This window comes from Mastigoproctus giganteus, chromosome 7, assembly GCF_048544385.1.
Source record: "Mastigoproctus giganteus isolate SK-2022 chromosome 7, ASM4854438v1, whole genome shotgun sequence".
NCBI classification, from domain to species: domain Eukaryota; kingdom Metazoa; phylum Arthropoda; class Arachnida; order Uropygi; family Thelyphonidae; genus Mastigoproctus; species Mastigoproctus giganteus.
This window is the reverse complement of record NC_143581.1, coordinates 117720287-117741237: the sequence shown is the minus strand read 5'-3', so window position 1 is coordinate 117741237 and position 20951 is coordinate 117720287. Positions and strand designations below refer to the sequence as shown.

General features: G+C 35.6%; 1 protein-coding gene across 1 annotated transcript in view; it reads left to right on the top strand.

Moving 5' to 3' along the window:
• Positions 1–20951, top strand: part of Su(z)12 (Polycomb protein Su(z)12) — a 953568-nt gene that overhangs the window by 378953 nt on the left and 553664 nt on the right. Inside the window, exon 5 of the mRNA XM_090377077.1 lies at positions 4387–4442. Within this exon, the coding sequence (XP_090233203.1) occupies positions 4387–4442 (56 nt within the window). The remainder of the gene's footprint in view (positions 1–4386; positions 4443–20951) is intronic.

Below are 20951 nucleotides of genomic sequence, written 5' to 3'. Positions count from 1 at the left end.
TCAGATTCAGAAGCAAGTGCCCCTGAGTCCAATGGTCATTCAAGCAAAAGCAAGAAGTATTTATGAAGATATTAAGGATAAGTATGACAAACCCCAAGCCAAGTTTGTGGCAAGCAGTGGGTGTTTTAATAGATTCAAACATCATGCTGGTTTCCAAAACATTAAGGTATGTGGTGAAGTTGCCAGTACCGATTCTGCAGCTGCAGAGAAATTTTGTGATGTGTTGGAAAAAACTCTTTCTAAATCTCCACAGCCCTAAACTTATGCAGCGGCATGCTTATCAGCTGCTGGAGAGTTAATTCTGGCAATGAAGCTGGAAAGGTAAAACTTGCTGACGGTTATGCCTGCCTCCTCTCTTTTTGAAATTTTATAATTTTGTAATTTTTCCTGCTCATGAGATAAAAAAAAAAAAAAAAAAATAGAATAAATAATTCTATTTACATGTTTGTTGAACATTTCTGTTTTGCTTCAATCAAAATTGGAAGTGCTGCATAAGCATTTAGGGAAATATATATATATATATATATATATATATATATATATACATGCTTTTTTTTTTTTTTTGTTAAAAAATAGGTAGCCGACCGGGCTAGTCAGGTGGGTAAAGTGCCTGCCTGGCAACCCGAAGGTCGCTGGTTCGAATCCCGCCTCGGGCTTGGATCTGAGTAAAATGAAAAAAAAAAAAAAAACCTTTGGGAGGCGCATTATGGCCACAGAAGCCGATTCGCCAACAACTGACCAAAAAAAAAAAAAAAGGTGCCGCTACTCATTCTTTGCTATCAGAAAAAAATTGAAAATTAAAAGAATATGAAAAAAAAAAAAAAAATTAAAATTTTTTTTCTGATATTATTACTTTAGTAGTAATATTTTTAGTATAAGAACAGCAAATTAAGTGTATTAACACACAGTTTATTAAGCATAAATTTATTATTCAAGTATATAAAAAAATAAGTAAAATGTGAGTAAAATAGGCAAAAAATAATAACATAAGTAAAAATAATTTCGCTATAAAGTTTTTGTAGGATATTCCAAATTTTTATTAAGTTCTCATCCAACACCTTGTGCCAAGGGTTGGTAACCTTTTTTTTTTTAATGAAGAGCCATTTTTGATCTAATTAAGAGAGAATCCGAAGAGCCCACCTCAGCTCAAGCTGGGAGGGGGCCAAGGGAATAGAGTTGGAAGGTGTTTATTAAAAATATATTTTGAAATATTTATTAATACCGAAAAAACGTAACAAACATCCAATTAAGCGAGTCTCTCAACATCATGCGAGTATGTCGTAATTAAATATGATGAGCTTTAAACATGCTCACATTTTTCAGGCAGTTTCTTGATTTATTTTTAATATAGTTCATGTTCAAAAATATTTGCTCGCAGAAATAAGTTGAACCAAAAACTGAGAGAAGTCCAGACCAAAATATTTCAAATTTATGTATTTGTCCGGTAAATTACTCCACACATCCAACCCAAGTTGGTCTTGCATTTTCAACTCATCTATCACCGTCCATTTGTGTAAAATTGCAAGGGCAGCCTTTTGCCTCTCCAAATCCTCAGTTTCAGTTTTAAGGTTTTTTTAATTTTTATTTTTAAGTCCTCTAACTCCATTTCAAACTGCTTCATGTGAGCTGTAAAGTTAAAGAACCTCAGTTACATATTAAAAGAGCTGCTTGCGGCTCGTGAGCCACAGATAGCCGACCCCTGTTCTATGCCGACTTCTTTTCTTCCTCTTTGTGTGTTGATTGCTGAATGACATTTCCAAAGCAGCCACGAATCGACATATTTTGCTGGATCGAAGCAGGTCAGCGGTGGGCATACAATTTTAAGAAACAGTAGTGAAGAAACTGTTTTTGTCATCAACGAAGCTGGTTGGGCTGTCGACCAGATTCATTTGTGAAGATCCTCGTTCACAGTCACTCGATGAAATTGGTATCATACTCAGAGCATCCATCAAATGCTTCAGTTCTTCCGAAACCATCTTTTCAATTAGGTATCCCCGAAATCCACGAATTGCATCTCTTTCATTTAACGGTAACCTAATTGACAATTTTCTAACTTCACCTTCACCAAATGCCAAGGGGTAAAAGAAAATCACATTTCTAATTCTCGAACGGGGTGCTTACAGTTGATTCACAGCAGTGTCCAACCTATGGCCCGTGAGGAAAATGAACTAAAACAGCATTTTAAATTTTGTTAATTATCAAAAAAATTTTCATTAAATGTTTTGTTCAGTAAATGTAATTGTGTATTGTACTTAATGAAATTTTCGAATATTCTCAATTTTACTTTTACATGCAAAAAGACAGAAAATGTAACACACTAAAGAACTTTGAATTTTTTTGAATATGGTCACTGTATGGGAAAAGGTTGGACATCACTGCAGTAGAAGGCAGACCAGAGCCCATCCGGAATACACCATGATGTGAGACTCCTCTGTATGTGGGACAGGTGGTCGGATAGGTTTCAGCAGGTACCACTAAGTTGTAGAATGCTTTAGTTCTCTTAATTCGCGCAGAAGCACAAATCGCCTGAAGGCCAGAAATGCGAACAGTGTGTACCGAGTTAATTCTCTTCTAATCCGTTCTTTATATGAAAATTTTCTTCGCTCAGCGGAAATTATTTTCAATGTAACTTCCAAAGGGAATTCAGAATAATTCATTGTAAAAGGACCATTGCATACCGTCCCAAAACAATTAGTGCATGTATATAACATAATAGATGTTTAAAAGTACAGTAATATGTATTTGTTCTTAATGCATCAGTGTAGTATGCTATCAATTTGAGTCAATTTAAATCGGTATCTTAAGAATTATATTATTTATCTGATAATCAGTGTAGTATAAATTAGGAAATTATAGACACTTTTGTTGCCCATTACTATTTTTGAATCAATGCCTACTAGGGAAAAAAAGCTTATTGTTATTAAGTATGTGGACCTCATATTAAGGCCACATAACGTAATGCCATGAAACACCTGTCCATCCCCTCCTATAGTTCTAGTTTTTTCCTCCGAATTTATTCTGAGTCCCCATTTCCACATCACCAGATTGAAGACTCCCACAATCAACTGCTTATTTTCTTTCTATGATTATGCAAGTTGGAAGAAATTGATTGAAATTATATAAGGATAATTGTTGGCTGGACATAACAAAATTGTGCCTTCATTGAAAAGTAATTAGCTAATAGGACAAGTATCCAGATCTCTAGTCAGAGCTTATGTGGAAGTAAAGGCTTAATAAATACAGTGTTAATTTGCTTATTGTAATCACTTCAGGATTCAACTAAAATGATAACAATAACCTATTATCACCAATAACTGAAGCAAAAATAATGTAGTTGTTTAGCATTGTTTGTTGATGCAGAGTGGAAATATGTATATAAAAAGGTGACAAAAATAAAATATGAACATCAAGCAATATAAAATACTTTACTTTGATTGTCCATGTTTTTTCAAGGAAGTCATCAAGAAACGCAAAACCAGCATACTATTTCTATAAATCCATACCCAGCATTAGAAACAAATAAAAAAAATTATTAAAATACAGATATACTATTTTCATGGAAAAAAGCAAATGACACCAAGAAGCAATGCAAACTGTACAAAGCAAAATTTGTTACCAACTGCCCAGCATTTCAGAGTTCTGGAATAAATCAGGATGTTTTCTAATCACTTCCACTGCATAAACATTAATAAACCCTGAGAAAGCAGAGGGGGGGGGGGCAATTAACCAAAGCACTAATTACGGTAAATAGCATTTTTTCCATGTATTTGTAGTCATCTGATTGATAATATTATCTATGATTACAATAAGTTGCATACACTGTATTTGAAGAAATAGATAAATTATAAAATTCTAATTTATTTTTGGCAAATGTTACATAATTGAAGCTAATGACCTTTAATTTTATTATTAATGCTAAAATGGCCAATGTTGTTAAATACTACTTGAGAATCAATGAGATTTTGACTTTAACGGACACCTGTTTTGAATCATAAGACAAGGTAACATACGGTTATGCAGGTGGAGATTCTGTTGAATATCACTTTGTGTCATCTGGCCCATTTTGCTCCCCCACCTCTATCACCTAAAGTCCCTTGAGCATTGGAATTCGAAGGATATAGTGCTATCATCCGAATCCTTTGCCAGTTAACTGCTAAAATTGGCAGGGATGCATTCACTTCTGTTAATACTAATAATTTGAATTTACCTGGAGCTTTAATTGACAATTTTGAAGTCCAGAAAGTGTCGTAATAAAAAATGTACTCTCTCTCTCTACTGGAAATTGTGAATTATCAGTACCACAATGTGTATCACAGCTATATTGAAGAAATGTTACAGTATATGAATGTTTTTCTGTTATCTCACTTATTATTATTGCCTTTGCAGGCCTTCAGGTCATATGATATTAACCTTCACAGGATTTTATGACAAAGCAACAAAAGGTAAGAGTGAATATCTAGAGGTCTAGTGAATTAATTAAAACTTAAAAAGAAGAATTAAGAAATTTATGATCAAATATGTGTTGGCACTTTTAGACCTAAGGAAACATGCTGCGTGTGAAATGTAGTAGGTATGAAATTTTTTGTCATTGATAGCTCCCATGTAATATTGGTAAATATCATGTTTAATGTGAATGAATTATAAAATATGTTGAGTTAAAGCTGTATAACATGCTGGAGTTTTTTAAAGCTGCAGCATGTTATAATGCTGATGTTGTGGGAACCATCCAATTTCCCATAAACCTAACGCTATTTTACATTCCTTCTAATGACCTTGAAAGACAGATGCAATCTGTATAATAACCCTAAAATATTTCTATCACTCTTATCTTTTTTTTAATTTTTTTATTTAATTTTTTATATTCAGTATTCACATTTCAGAATGAAATAATGCTAATGTATTGAAGCTAATGACAAGCTTGCAGGCTGCTCATGAGAAATCACTTGTTGGCATGATGAAATTTTACTTTGCCTAGAAATTCCTATTGGTTCTTACTTTCACCAAAATTTTCCATTGAACTTGTTCATAGATGGGTAACATAAGCCAGCATACTGATAGAATCCATACGGGTGATGATTGATGAGATAGTTTAGGAACTGGCAGTTAATAGATTACTCCATTACTTTAGAAAGAGTAGAAGTAAGTGCAATTGGACAATAATTGAGATGGGAAGAATTTATGACCCTTTTTAGGAAATGGTGGATTAAGAGAAAATTTAAAAACAGAAGGAAAAACATCAGTGCTTTAGAAAGTATAAAAAGGTGATGCAGAGCAGGAGTAAGTTCAGAAGCACTAATTTCAGAATTAGTGGAAACATATCATCAGAACATAGCACTTTTTTGGTATTAAGACTGTTCAAAATTATTCTGAAATCCTTTTGATGGAAGACCAGAGGAAGCATTGAATGGAGTTTATTTGGAAATGGCAGGAGATGGTTTACCGAGCTCATCAGTACAAGAGTTAGAAGGAAAGTAGGATCCTAGCAGATTGGCTTATCTGAAGTGGCAGTAGAACCATTGGATTTTAACAAAGGTAGGAGTTGAGATGGATAGAAGTTGTGGCCAATAGATTGACAGACCAGAATGTTTGTCAGAGATTTGGATGCTAGCCATCTGCAATAGTAGTAGTAGTAGTGGTATGTAATGCAAGAAAGCAAGTGTATGAGCTTATGAGCTTATACGTAAAGAAATCCTTGCTGTTTTTCTTAGTATCCTTTGCCAAAGATTTCTCATAATCTGCCTTTACCATAGGTTCTGAGTCGGTTTATAATTTATATGCATCCCATTTTTTTTTTTTTTCTTCTTTGTCACAAGCTCATTAGTTCATTTGATAACCATTTAGGCCTAAACCTTGAACAATATTTCTTAATAGGAATGAAACTTATAGTAGCTTCCACGATTAATTCTTTGAATGCTTCCCACTTAGAATTTACTGTTGGTAACATCGTCAGTTGATCCCACTGTACAGAATTTAAAAACTGTCTGAGACCACTGTACTCACCTTTACGGAAGCAAAAATCCTTTCGTTTATCCCTGATGGTAATTATATCTTTAAGTGGTTCCACATCAGTACACTGTGATCGGCGCCTCCGTAGCCAGGTGGGAAGGAGCAGCAGTGCGTTGCACACGTTTCTTGATTAGACCGGGGTTCAAGCCCGTCACCACCAAATACGGAGGATGCGGAAAGGTCAGGGAATAACCACCGCATATCCCGGAGCAATATGGCCTTAGTTGCTAATGCTCCTAAAAACCAAAAAAAAAAAAAAAAAAAAAAAAAACACAATGTGATGACTGCCACCCAGTGGTTCCTTTATCTGCAAATTCTTAATACATGAATGATCCCTGCTGATAACCAGATCAAGAGTATTACCTTCTCTGGTTGCCTCTCGAACATGCTGCTGCAGAAAACAATCATCCAGTAAATCCACAAAAGTCTTACTAGTGTGTGAGTGACCAACCCACAAGTTCCAGTCAATATCTGAGAAGTTAAAATCCCCCATTATAAGACATTCTGATTTACTAACCCACTCTATTTCTCTGTACAATTGTTTATTGTACTCATTCGAGTCATTAGGCCTATAACACACTCCTACTCTTATTTTTGCTTTCATAGTGCTTATGTCACCTGGATGCACTTCTTTTGATTTTACATTTTTCTTAATTAACAGCATGACATCTCCTCCCTTCCTATCTTGTCTATCCTTTCTGTACACATTGTACTCCCCAAATTCCAATTCTGCATTCCTAATATCAGTGTGACACCACGTCTTTGATATCCAAACAATATCTGCCTTTGATGTCTTGACCAACACTTCAAATGCAACATTCTTATCATGAGCAGCCTTAGCTCATATTTATTGGGAAACAAATCTTTAGATAAATGCGGAGTGTGGAATAAAGGATTTCATCACTGCAAGAATAGTTTTACTGACACAATTTCACTAAGCACTTGGAAAACAAAATCGAATGTAGGAGTATGTTATAGGCCTAATGAGTGTGAAGAGTATATCAAACAGCTATACTGAGAAATAGAGTGGAGAGGGAAATCAGAATGTCTTATAATGGGGGATTTTAATTTTCCAGATATTGACTGGAATTGCTACCTTGGTCATACACACCAGCAAGACTTTGTAGATTTATTGGATTACTGGTTTCTTCAGCAGCAGCAGCATGTTATAGAGGCAAGATGAGGAAGCAACACTCTTGATTTGGTTATCTGCAGTGGTTCTACATGCATTAAGAATCTGCAGATAAAAGAATCACTAGGTGGCATCACTGATCAGAGCTTACTAATGTGGAATTTAATTAAGGACATAACTACTGTCAGGGGTAAAGGGAAAGGCTTTTGGTTTTGTGAAGGTGATTGCAGTGCATTCAGACAGTTATTAAATTCTTAATGTGAAGCATTTATGTAAGCAGTCATAGAAGCTACTAGGCTTTTCATACCAGCAGCGTGTTATAGAGGCAAGATGAGGAAGCAACACTCTTGATTTGGTTATCTGCAGTGGTTCTACATGCATTAAGAATCTGCAGATAAAAGAATCACTAGGTGGCACCACTGATCAGAGCTTACTAATGTGGAATTTAATTAAAAACATAACTACTGTCAAGGGTAAAGTGAAAGGCTTTTGGTTTTGTGAAGGGGATTGCAGTGCTCTCAGACAGTTATTAAATTCTTAATGGGAAGCATTTATGTAAGCAGTCATAGAAGCTACTAGGCTTTTCATACCAACAAAGAAATACTATTCAAGGCACGGACCTATATAGATATCAGATGAAGTATTGAGACAAGTGGCTGAGAAGAACAGTGCATGAGATGCATATAAATTATTAGGAGATTCAGAAACCACATCACCAAATTGAAGGTGATGTGGTTTTTGAATAGCTCACATTTATTGGTTTCCCAATAAATGAGCTAAGGCTGCTCATGATGAGAATGTTGCATTTGAAATGTTGGTCAAGACATCAAAGTCGGATATTGTTGGGATATCAGATATTAGGAATGCAGAATTGAATTGGGGGATTGCATTGTGTACAGATCTGAATTTGTAAGTAATCAAGTAACAAAGGAGGTTTGGCCAGCTAAAGCAGATTATGAGAAGTCTCTGGCAAAGAATGTAAAGAAAAGCAGAATAGAATTCTGTGCTTATAATTACAGTAGAAGGAAGGGATTGAATCACATCAGGCCACTTAATGTCATATGATTAACTGTTAATAATCCTGCTCAGGTTGCAGACAAATCGAAAAGGTATTTTTTTGTCTAAATTCACACATGAGGAATGCTATAGGGAAGGGTATGCTAGAAGTTTATCTAACTCTAATGAGGAGCTAAATGACTTTGTTATTACTGAAAGGAAAGTGGAATAGGAATTGTTGAAGCTGAACATAAGAAAGGCACCTGTAGTGGTTGGGAGATATTCATCATATTAAAAGAGGCAGCAAAGAAGGTAAGCAATCCTTTAGCCATAATTATGAGAGCATCCTTGGATTCAGGGGAGGTGCCTATAGGATATGTGCAAATGTATCCCCAATTATTAAAGGGGGATCAGAAGGTGACATGAGTAATTACAAAACTGTTTTAATATCTGTTCCAGTGGGAAGTAGTGGATTTCTTGGTTAAAGAACTAATGCACCATCTGGACAGGAATGCAATTATACTTCAGTAACAGCATGAATTTGTTAAGAGGTGGTGTTATCTAACCATTTGATAGATTACTCTGATGCAATAACCAAGGAACTGGATGCAAAAAATAAATTTGATATCAATGCTTGGATTTCAGGATGACTTTTTTGATACTATTGCACATAAAAGACTGGAGCAGTGTGGCATTAAGGACAAGTTACTGCTATGGATAAAGGGAATGTTAAGAAGAAGAAGAAGACAGAGTTGTTATCAATAGGCACTGCTCTTCATTGACTAATGTTATTACTGGAGTACCCCAGATTTCAGTTCTGGGCCCAGTGTTGTTTTGAATATTTATTAATGATATTGATGGAAGTAAAACAGACTTATTGTCAAACTTTGCAGATGATACAAATGGTTATCAGGGAGGTTAACGACAGTATCAAGGTGGGCCTACTGCAACAAACAGTGCCAACTTCTCTATTAACCACTGCCAGTTATTTAAATGCTGATATTTAAGGAATTCTGCTGTGTGGCAAGCTAACTTTGTTAATTTCATTACCTCCAAAATCCAGTCCTGACTTAATGTCTTTCAAAGAATATTGTTCTGCTTTTGCTTGTCTTCAACGACACTCATCTCTTTGCAGTATCTGTTATCTCATTCATAATCCTTGCATAACTGAAATTTTTAGGCTGAGTTGCTTTCTGTGGAATCTTGTTGATTCCACAAATCTCATGCTCTCTCATAGAACATTATTTCCACATCATTGGTGATGCCCTTAAAATCTCCCTTAGGCATTCTGATTCTATTCAGGAGGAGTCTGGTTAATTAGTGACCTATCTCCTCACTATCTCATAGACTTTATTTTTCTGCTGCATGCACTTTGTATAGATATTACCATGGCTACTGCTTTTCTGAATTTGTTTCTGTAATTCTATCTATCTCTCTCTCTCTCTCTCTCTCTCTCTCTCTCTCTCTCTCTCTCTCTCTCTCTCTCTCTCTCTCTCTCTTCCAAACCTGTCCTAACATGCCACAACAAGGCAGCAACATACATTTACTGTCCACCATCTAACTCACAGAACCATCTGTTCTTCTGCTTTGTTTATTCCTTCAGCTTCTGTTTTATGAAAGAACTGTCCTTCACATGTATTTTCCTAAAATAGACAGAAATTCAAGCTTAATGCCAATCTTCCACCCAAGCATGATTATAAGTAGTACTAAGTACTATATGTTCTAATATTTTTCTTACATGGGTTTTTCATAAAAAAAAATAAGGAATATTTAGAAAATTAGCACTTTTCAGAGTTATCAAATCAAAGTAAAAGCAATCACTAGTGAGTGGAACTAGTCATGTTCCAATTTAATTGATGTTTAAAAATTTTTGTAAAAATACAGAATGATGAACTCAAGGAAAATAATTTACGGATTTCAACTACAAAAACCTCAATTTTAGTCTTGTAATTCTAATTTGGACAGAACGGCTTTTGATGTGTCTCTCTTCTGCTGGAGTGTTATAAAATCCCACACATAGTTCTTCAGTCTAACATACGTGATGTCCTCATACTGCAATTATTTCCTATAAAGAAGGTGAACAATATTATCTTCAACTGTATGTTACAACAGATTTTTTTTAATCTTTCACTTTCATTTTGGATGATTTCCGTAGATGACTAAAGAACAAGGATAACTTTGGCTTAGAAATTTCTTCCACCCAGATTATGGAGAGAGGAAAACAAGCAGAGATGATTATATTCTTTTGATCACTGAAGAAAATTTGCTTTTGACTACATGGTTCCCAAGTTACCACTGTAGGCAGTGATGAGCTATACTGGACTCGTGAGAGCCCATTGTTATTTATTTTTTTTTTTTGAAAATTTGTGAGCCCATTGTTGAGACAATCATTTATTTTACAAATGAAATTCTGAATGCAATTATTTAATATCCAGAGCCAAAACTACGGTTGGGCGAGCGGGGCCCCATCCCCAGCATTTTAATGGCGGAGTTGATTAGTTATGTATCTTTATAGCAAATTTTTTTCCCTATGGCAATTACTTTTAAAATAATTTTCGTTGAATGAAGAAAATATACATATAATGAACAGATTACGAGAGACAACTTTGTATGCATTATTCTCACCTCCGGCCTTTAGGTAATTAGAAATGCATTAGAAATGTGAAAGGGGTTACCGCTCCACAATGTTAGTGGTGTCCATAAAGCCAATGCAGTTACATACCGAGAAGTCGCGCTAGTCAGTATGCTTTTTCATTTCCAGTCAGAGGATTAAGAAGGTTCCCAACTCTGATAATATCCTCTGGTCAACCAGTGTTGTGGTTCCCCTTTACTCCGACAAACAGACATCTGTTTTTCGGAGAAGTGAGGGATCCATGCCTTTCGGTAAATTTCTCCTCTCTAAGTTTACATGGTCACAATAGTTGAATATCTGTGTGATTCCAACATATTGCACAGTATTAAAAGAATTAGTGACAGTAGCAATGTAGAGGGGAGGGCAGGGATTGAGGCAAATAAGATATTATATAAACTTGATGATGATATAGAGCGGATATCATCTTTTAAGGACACAAAAGGTGATATAGTTGCACACGTTGGCACTAATGATAGTAAGAGTAGGAGACCGGCAGAATTACTTAACAAGTACAGGTCACTGTTGAACAAAAGCCGAGAATTAGGGTTGAATTTGAAAGTGTCTGCAATTCTGCCCAGACACGATAGAAGGGAGTATATGATGAGAGCCTTGTCGATCAATTCGGCCCTGGAAAGAACGTGCAAGGCTCTAGGGGTAGAATTTTTTTCAGCCTGGACTGTACTTGTTAAGAGGAGAGACTGCTTCTATAGGGATGGGATACACTTAAATAGAAAGGGTGCAAGAATATTTGCTGATGCTATCAAGGCAGTGTTAGGTGGGTCGGAAAACTGATAGCTTGGGGGGGTACAAGGACTAATAGTTTAACAGTAGCCGTAGGCAGAGGTGAAGGTGATTCTTGCACAACTTCTATTAGAATAAGTAGCGACCTGGCGCGTGGGGTGTTGGGGGTTTCAGAGACGGATGGCAGTCATCCTGAAATAGGTGGGTATATGGGATGTGTTAGGGTAACTAGGAATAGGAGTAGGAGCATGTATGCTTGCATGTATACCAATGCTAGAAGCATAGTAAATAAATTTGATGAATTTGAAGTGTTGGTCAAGACATCAAAGGCGGATATTGTTGGGATAGCAGAGACGTGGTGTCACACAGATATAAGGAATGCTGAACTGGAATTTGGGGAGTACAATGTGTACAGAAAGGATAGACAGGATAGAAAGGGAGGAGGTGTTATGCTGTTAATTAAAAAAAACATAAAATCAAAACAAGTGCGTCCAGTTGATATAGATGAACAGTGCACTGTTGAGTCAGGTTGGTGTGACATAAGCACTGCGAAAGCAAAAATAAGAGTAGGAGTGTGTTATAGGCCGAACGAGTACAATGAACAATTGTACAGACAAATAGAGTTGGCTAATAAATCGGAATGTCTTATAATGGGGGATTTTAACTTCTCAGATATTGACTGGAACTTGTGGGTTGGTCACTCACACACTAGTCAGACTTTTGTGGATTTATTGGATGATTGTTTTCTGCAGCAGCAGCAGCATGTTCGAGAGGCAACCAGAGAAAGTAATACTCTTGATCTGGTTATCAGCAGTGATCATTCGTGTATTAAGAATTTGCAGATAAAGGAACCACTAGGTGGCAGTGATCACAGTGTACTGATGTGGGATTTACTTAAAGATTTAATTACCATAAGGGGTATAGGAAAGGGTTTTTGCTTCCGTAAATGTGAGTACAGTGGTCTCCGACAATTTTTAAATTCTGTACAGTGGGATCAACTGACGTGTTACCAACAGTAAATTCTAAGTGGGAAGCATTCAAGGAATTAATCGTGGATGCTACTAAAAGTTTCATACCTATTAAGAAATATTGTTCAAAGTTTAGGCCTAAATGGTTATCTAATGAACTAATGAGACTCGTAACAGAGAAGAAAAATGCATGGGATACATATAAATTATCAAGCGACTCAGAAGCCTATGGCAGATATAAGCTAGTATGTAATCGGGTCACAAAGGAGGTTAGTCAGGTGAAGGCAGATTACGAGAAATCCTTGGCAAAAGATGCTAAGAAAAACAGCAAGGATTTCTTTAGTTATATAAACTCTAAAAGGAAGGGGATGAATCTGATTGGTCCACTTGACATCGATGGTTTGACTGTTGATGATCCTGCTCAGATAGCAAACAAACTGAATGAGTAAGGTTTGAAAATGGCAGAAGGTTATCAAATTGTAGCAGGATACTTAATGATTTTCTAATAACTGAAAGCAAAGTGGAGGAGAAATTGTTGAAGTTAAACATAAGAAAAGCACCTGGGGTGGATGGGATCTATCCAGTTATATTAAAGGAGGCGGCAAAGCAACTAAGCAAACCCTTAGCCATAATTATGAGAGCATCCTTGGATTCAGGGGAAGTCCCCACGGACTGGAGATGTGCAAATGTATCCCCAATTCACAAAGGGGGGATCGAAGGGTGACACGAGTAATTACAGATCAGTTAGTTTAACTTCTGTTCCGGGTAAAATAATGGAGTCACTGGTTAAAGATGCATTGCAGGATCATCTAGACAAGACTGCAGCAATAATTCAGACACAGCATGGGTGGCAAATTTGATAGGATATTATGATGTGGTTACAAAGGAACTGGATGCAAAAAATAATTTTGATATCATATATTTGGATTTCAGGAAAGCGTTTGACACTGTTGCACATGGAAGACTATTGTACAAATTGGAGCAGAATGGTATTAAGGGTAAGTTGCTACAATGGATAAAAGGATGGTTAAGTGGGAGAAGACAGAGGGTGGTAATTAATGGGTGCTGCTCTTCGTGGACTAATGTTATTAGTGGAGTCCCACAGTGTTCAGTGTTAGGTCCACTGTTGTTTTGTATATTTATCAATGATATTGATGAAGGTATATCCGGCTTAATGTCGAAGTTTGCAGACGATACAAAGGTTGGCAGGGTTGTTAATGGCAGTGTGCTACTGCAACAGGATCTAGATAATTTGGGCAGATGGGCTAAGAAGTGGCAACTGAAGTTTAACCTTGACAAATGCAAAGTACTGCATATGGGTAGAAGTAACCCCAGAGAAACGTACCAACTGTGTGGTATTACACTTAAGGTGGTAGAAAATGAAAAAGACCTGGGAGTAATTGTGCAGGCAGATATGAAGTTTTCTGAGCAATGCAGACAGGCTGCCAGGGCAGGGGGTTTTGTCAATGATATATAGGAATTTTGCTAGCAGGGAAAAGGAGGTGATTATCCCTCTGTATAAGGCAATGGTCAGGCCACGCCTTGAGTACTGCGTACAGGTCTGGAGGCCTCATTTTAGGAAGGATGTAGATTTACTTGAGCATGTACAGAGAAGGGCAACAAGATTGGTGAGGGGAATGAAGGGATCCTCTTACCAAGAGAGGCTTAAGTTCTGCAAATTGCAGTGGCTGGAGACTAGGCACCTGCACGGTGATCTGATTGAGGTGTATAAGGCCTTGAATGGGTTCAGCACGCTGTATTCTGATGGGATCCTTCCACTTGTTTAGATTACGAACCTAAGGGGGCATAAATTCAAATTACGAAAGGACAGATGTAGGGAAATTTGCCTTTAGCCAGCGGGTGGTTAATTGCTGGAACAAACTTCCATCTGTCGTTGTGGAAGTTGATAGGTTGAATAAATTTAAGGAGGAACTGGACAGGCATTTGGAGGGAATGGTTTGATTTTTTTTTTTTTTTTTTTGGCTGATGCTGCATAAGCTCATACACTTGCTTTCTTGCATCACACGCGACTACTACTACTTTACGAAGATGAAACATTGATAGATTTTGAAACTTCGTTGAAGCTTTCACTGTAGAAAATGTTCTAAAATATAATGACATACAGGCAATAATTAAAAAAAAAAAAAAAAAACTGTATGCATTATATCACCAATCTCCAAAAAACCGCTCGAATTAAGGATGATTGCTAAAGAACTAGATGGGGAAACTATAAAGATCAGTCGTGTATTCAGGCCATGATGGGCAGCTTGTAGTTTGCAGATGGCAATTGTGGGTTGGAGGAATTATACCGCTTTGTGCAAACAGTTTGAATCCGAAGTTAAATATTCGGGATTATTAAATCAACTTTTAAATCTGGAATGTCTTAACCATTTAGCACTAATGATCAACATCCTGCAGGAAATTATGCATCTCTTACCTTTCAGAAGCTTTACAGAATCACTATAGTAAAAGCAGATAAATGAATTATTCAAACTATAAATGCTATTGCTAATTTGAAAAATTCTGAAGGAAATTATGAAGCTAAAATTGAGAGCATGTTGAAGTGGAAAGAATTTGGAGAAATCGAAAGAAAGAACATATTTAAAATATTACCTCATGACAAGTTATTAAATGCATTATATTTTATCCTTAAAGGATAAGTTATTAATTCAAAAGAGTGATTTTATATTAAATAAAGAAAATAAGGATACCATTGATGATTAGGAATTGAAAGAAATTTGAAACATATGCTACCCGGAATCGTGGGATATGAAAGAACTTTCGTCTTGGTGGCAAGACGGTGAAAACTGAATAAGAAATTTAAATTTTCTGATAAAATGTGAAATAAAAATTAATGATTTTAGAGATTTCATCGAAGACAGTTTGTCTTTAAAATCAAGTGAAATTCCCTTTTCAATCAAGAAAGCCAGAAACCACTGAAACCATCGATTAGCAGCTGAAGCTGAGTGAGCTTTTAGCGTAATGAATAATATTGTGTGAATAAATAAATGAATGAATAATGTTGATATTTAAACACATTGCAGATAAGATGACCATACATCTAAATGGAAAATCATTGCTTCAATTTGATCCGGATCGTTACGTTAAATCATTCCTCTGTAATCATCGCTCAGCTATTGAGCAAAGCAGAAGATCAACAACAAATATTAATAAAGAAGTAAATTTTATGTGGCAATTTTTAGAATAAATTTTTGCTGAATATTTGTGTAATTATTTTTGTGTACCTTTTCTAGAATAGTTTGGTTTTTATGTATGTTTTTTTTTTATATTGTGGAATGTTTTGTGATAGTTTTTATGTTACATGTGATATATTTCATGTTATATTTTGTTTGCAGTATTAAAATTTTATCATTAAAAAATTTATCCATTATGTTTCCCTAGTTATTAAAAAAAAGATGAATAAAAAATTTGTGCGTGTGGTGTGCTGAGCACATACCATAAATGGTTTATGTGAAACCTCCTTTGCATTTCTTTTAGGTATTTTGATTTGTATGTATTTATTACGAAATAAAAGAGCTTTTTTATTGTAAATATTTTATTGATCAATCACATAATTTCTGGAAGGCAAGATACAATGGATTTATGATAACTAACGTAAGAGATATATACAGGTAGTTCTCGTTTTGCACTGGTCTGATTTGCGCCGATTTGCAATATCGTCGATCATTAACCACAACCCCATTTTTATTTATTTATTTTTGCAATTTTTTTAGAAATTGAAAGTTTAAAATCGTCGGACAAAATTTATCGGCATCATACTGTGTTATATATCGTGCACTGTTCATGTGATTTATGACAATCTGAGCCAATCAGTAATTAGTGCATTCGTGTCAGAGACTAGAAAGATTCCCGCCCGCAAAGGTCCATGCAGTGAAGCATTCAGTTGGTGGTTGTTTACTCTATTTACATGTGTTGGAAATTTATTACACTAACAATTTTTTTATTAATTGTTCTATTAATAAATCGTGTTATAAAGTTTTTAATTTAATAGAATAAAGACATGCCATGTCTGGTAAAAGTAGTTAATTGAATCCTTGTGCAATATTTGGAGGATAGAATCTGATGAAAGCTGCCCTAATGTGTGTAGGGCTATGAATATGCCTCCATCGACTATTACTACAACTATGAAGAATGCTAATAAAATAAAACAATTGATGCAAAGTGGTAGGTAAAATTTTTGGTACCCGGAACCTAACCCTGTAATTTCTGATTGACTCCATTATATAAAGCAGTGGTCGCCAAAGTGGTCGATATCAACCCCCAGGGGTCGATTCCGGCTCGGCTATTGGGGGTCGATAGAAAAATATAAGACATCATTGTACAGGTAATATTTAATTCGGTTAACTTGGATTACCTCCATCCTCTGAATAACAATACAATTAAGAGTGAATCGTGGGAACAGTGACATGAATAAGACCTGTAAGATGGAGCAAGGTTATGAAAATAGTTACGGAGGCCAAAATGACGTATTTACCAATAAACTAATGTCGGTGCTTATTTACTTATACGTATTCGATCCCAGTCTCATTTTTGCATCGACATACAAGTGAGCATTAATGTTCTAAAATTCATCAGCATACATATTATAATTCATTTATTATTCATTCACAGACTAAACTTCTCAATGTTGAAGAGTTTAGCAGGTTTGGTAGTTTTGTACATCCTATAGAAATATGTGAGTAGGTATATTATTTAGACTTATTACTTTTGCTTACTGACTTCAATTTTAATTATTTTGTTGCAACCCCAGTAACAACAGTGGCAGCTTTACATTTTCAAAAGAAATGCAGACAATATTCGTTAGAATATTTAAAACTTGTGTTTATTGCTTCATTAACAAACGAAAGAGGCCTATGTGTCTTCTTTGTGAAAAAACTTTTATTAGTAAATTAATAAGAGGAGTTTACCTCAATATAGTACGTGGAACACTTCCATATGATACCCTCCAGAAATTAAAACGGAAAAAACGAAAAAATCATCAACTTACCGGTATATTAAAGTAAAATATAAATAATTAAATAATCAATTTAACACAATTCAAAATCAATTCAAAACAATTAAAATTCAAATTAACGCAATTAAAAGAATCTAACGAAAATATTCAAAACGATTTTCCTTCCTGAAGCTGACAATGCTTTTCGACCGACTGTCGTGATCACAGGAATGAAAATTACCGAATCAGGCTAAACCTGCAACTTAAATAGTAATTATATGTCTTCGCGCATGCGCGTAAAGGTCCACGCATCGGAGATCAAATATGGCCGCCGAACATTAACAGAATTCTCGTGTAATTTAATTTCAACGGTTTCTGCAATTAATAGTCGCGTATAATTACGTTGAACATTAAGTATTTTGGCCTCGTTAAATAGAAAAGTATGTTTTTCGTTAATGGCATGAAAGGCTAATTCTGACGCTGCTGAACGAGAAGCACGAACTGAGGCTTCGTGTTGATTTACACGAATATTAAGAGAAAACCGCGTCGAACCCTGGTAAGACGAGTCGCAATCACCGCAAGAAATGTTGTATACTAGATCATTAATTTGTGTTGCGAACGCGGAAAGAACCGAGCGATTGTTCAGTATAGTGTGTAACTTCCGTATAGGCCTAGCTATAATTTTAAATTCGGTATCTTTAAAGAATCTGTTAAGCTGTTTGTGCCACTGTTCAACATATGGGACAGAAATAAAGTATTTTTTGATATTACTATTGTTGATTGGTGTAGTATTTTTTATCCTATCCTTAGCTTGTACCCTAATTCGATTTATTGTGTTAATGGGATAACCCCTGTTCAAGAATCTGCTAGTTAATATTTGTATTTCTGAGTCCAAAGCAGAATCCGTCGTTGAATATTTATAGGCATTTAGAAATTGATTAAAGATAATCGATCTTTTGTAGGTGAACGGGTGGTAGCTATTACAATGTAGAAGCATACCGGTGTTTGTGGGTTTTCGATAGGTGCTAAATTGTATTTTGTTCGAGTCCCGGGTAAGCGTGAAATTTAGAAAGTTTAATGACTTTGTATCCGTATTTTCCCTTTCCAATGTAAATTTGAGTCTAGAATGAATATTATTAAACGAATGTAAAATGTCTTGGACAGTACTACTATCAGTAATAACTAGAACATCGTCTAAATACCTCCCATAGTATGTGATACGGGGACGAAAAGGTGTCAAATGTATCTGCTCAATCGTTGAGAGATAGATCTCTGACATTAAGCCACTCAGGCTCAAACCCATTGGTAATCCAAAAATTTGTTTGTACACCTTGTCTCGAAAGGTGATGTAGTTAGCCTCAACTAATAGTTTAATTAAGTGAAAAATTTCTTTAATGGGCAGCTTCGTATAATTAATCGGTGTCGAGTTTTTATTTAATATATCCCAAATAATATCTAATGTGTATTCAACGTTTACATTCGTATATAATGAGGTAACATCTAATGAGAATAAATTGTCATTGTCGCCGAGTCTACAGTCTTTAAGATTATTAAATAATGTATCGTAATTCTTAATCCCAAATTGTATAACCTGTCTAAAAGGTTTTATAATATTATATACATGTGTGGCTAAGGCTGAAAATGCCGAGTTCCTGTAGGAAACAATAGGTCAAATCAGAAATCCAGGCTTGTGTAATTTTACCTGACCAAAAAGTGCAGGAATATTGTATGTTCTGGCCTTCAATTCCTCCAACTGAACCATAGTAATGTAGTCGTTTTTACGATATGTGGTTAACGTTTTATTGTATTGATTTACCAAATTGGTAAACAGTGCCGGGTCCACTTCACGATAAGTGGAGGTATCAGACACAACTGAATCTAACTTATTAATATAATCATGTTTATCTAGTATTACCACTGTATCTCCTTTATCTGCCCTCTGTATAATAATGTCCTTATTTTCTCGAAGTTCTCGTAAAGCTGAACTGTCATGTGTATTCAATTTAGGAAGTCGCGTTTCTTTTATGTTATTCACTACTTGGTTAACTTGTTGAATAAATACATCTTTTTGTGGAACACTACGAAGTCCAAATTCAATATCAATTACGCATTGTTTTTTTGGCAGCTTTCGAGGTGGTAAATTATAATTTAATCCTTTGGATAAAAGTGAAATCTGGTCCTGCGATAGTGTACACGAGGAAAGATTTGTAACCTGTTGATATGTCGGTTCGTTGGATACTGGGTGAGGGGGGTGTTCGTGAACTAGCCGACATATTCTGTGTTAGTGCGTTATGTGTCTGTGGGGGGGATGTCACCCAACTCGTGTGAACTTGGTCGCAAGCTCGCGACAATGTGTTAGAATTCGCATGAACGCGTCTTGAACTATTCGATAATGCTTGCAGCTTATTAACGTGTCTGTTTTTTATTTCTGAGGCTTGTGCTTCCCGTCGCAAATCTATGGAGGTCTTCAAAACAGACCAATCGTTCGGATGTAGATAATTTTTTAATTTATCGCGAAGCTTCCTAACCTGGGAAAGGTATTTTTGTTTATCCGAATATCGAGATTTTAAGGCAAGCTTAACAATATTACGTGATGTCGCCAGTGATAGTTGTTTTATGCCTGAAATTTTTTGATTTAAATTCACCCTGGCAAACTTCGGAACGATGTTGTTTTGAAGGCAATATTTTAGGAAAGAAATATGGTAACTTTGGGCCGAGTACCTTAGTGTAGATTTAATGTAATTTTGTACCAAGCCATTCAAAAAATCTCCCATAATTGTGTGTATACTACTGGAGAGACAGGAAGTGAATGAAATAGTCAATAAGAGTTTGAAAATTAATTAGATAGTATGAATCAGAGATGCAATACTCAATATGTTCTACGTTGATAATAATATTAGTAAATTAATAAGAGGAGTTTACCTCAATATAGTACGTGGAACACTTCCGTATGATACCCTCCAGAAATTAAAACGGAAAAAACGAAAAAATCGACAACTTACCGGTACATTAAAGTAAAATATAAATAATTAAATAATCAATTTAACACAATTCAAAATCAATTCAAAACAATTAAAATTCAAATTAACGCAATTAAAAGAATCTAACGAAAATATTCAAAACGATTTTCCTTCCTGAAGCTGACAATGCTTTTAGACCGACTGTCGTGATCACAGGAATGAAAATTACCGAATCAGGCTAAACCTGCAACTTAAATAGTAATTATATGTCTTCGCGCATGCGCGTAAAGGTCCACGCATCGGAGATCAAATATGGCCGCCGAACATTAACAGAATTCTCGTGTAATTTAATTTCAACGGTTTCTGCAATTAATAGTCGCGTATAATTACGTTGAACGTTAAGTATTTTGGCCTCGTTAAATAGAAAAGTATGTTTTTCGTTAATGGCATGAAAGGCTAATTCTGACGCTGCTGAACGAGAAGCACGAACTGAGGCTTCGTGTTGATTTACACGAATATTAAGAGAAAACCGCGTCGAACCCTGGTAAGACGAGTCGCAATC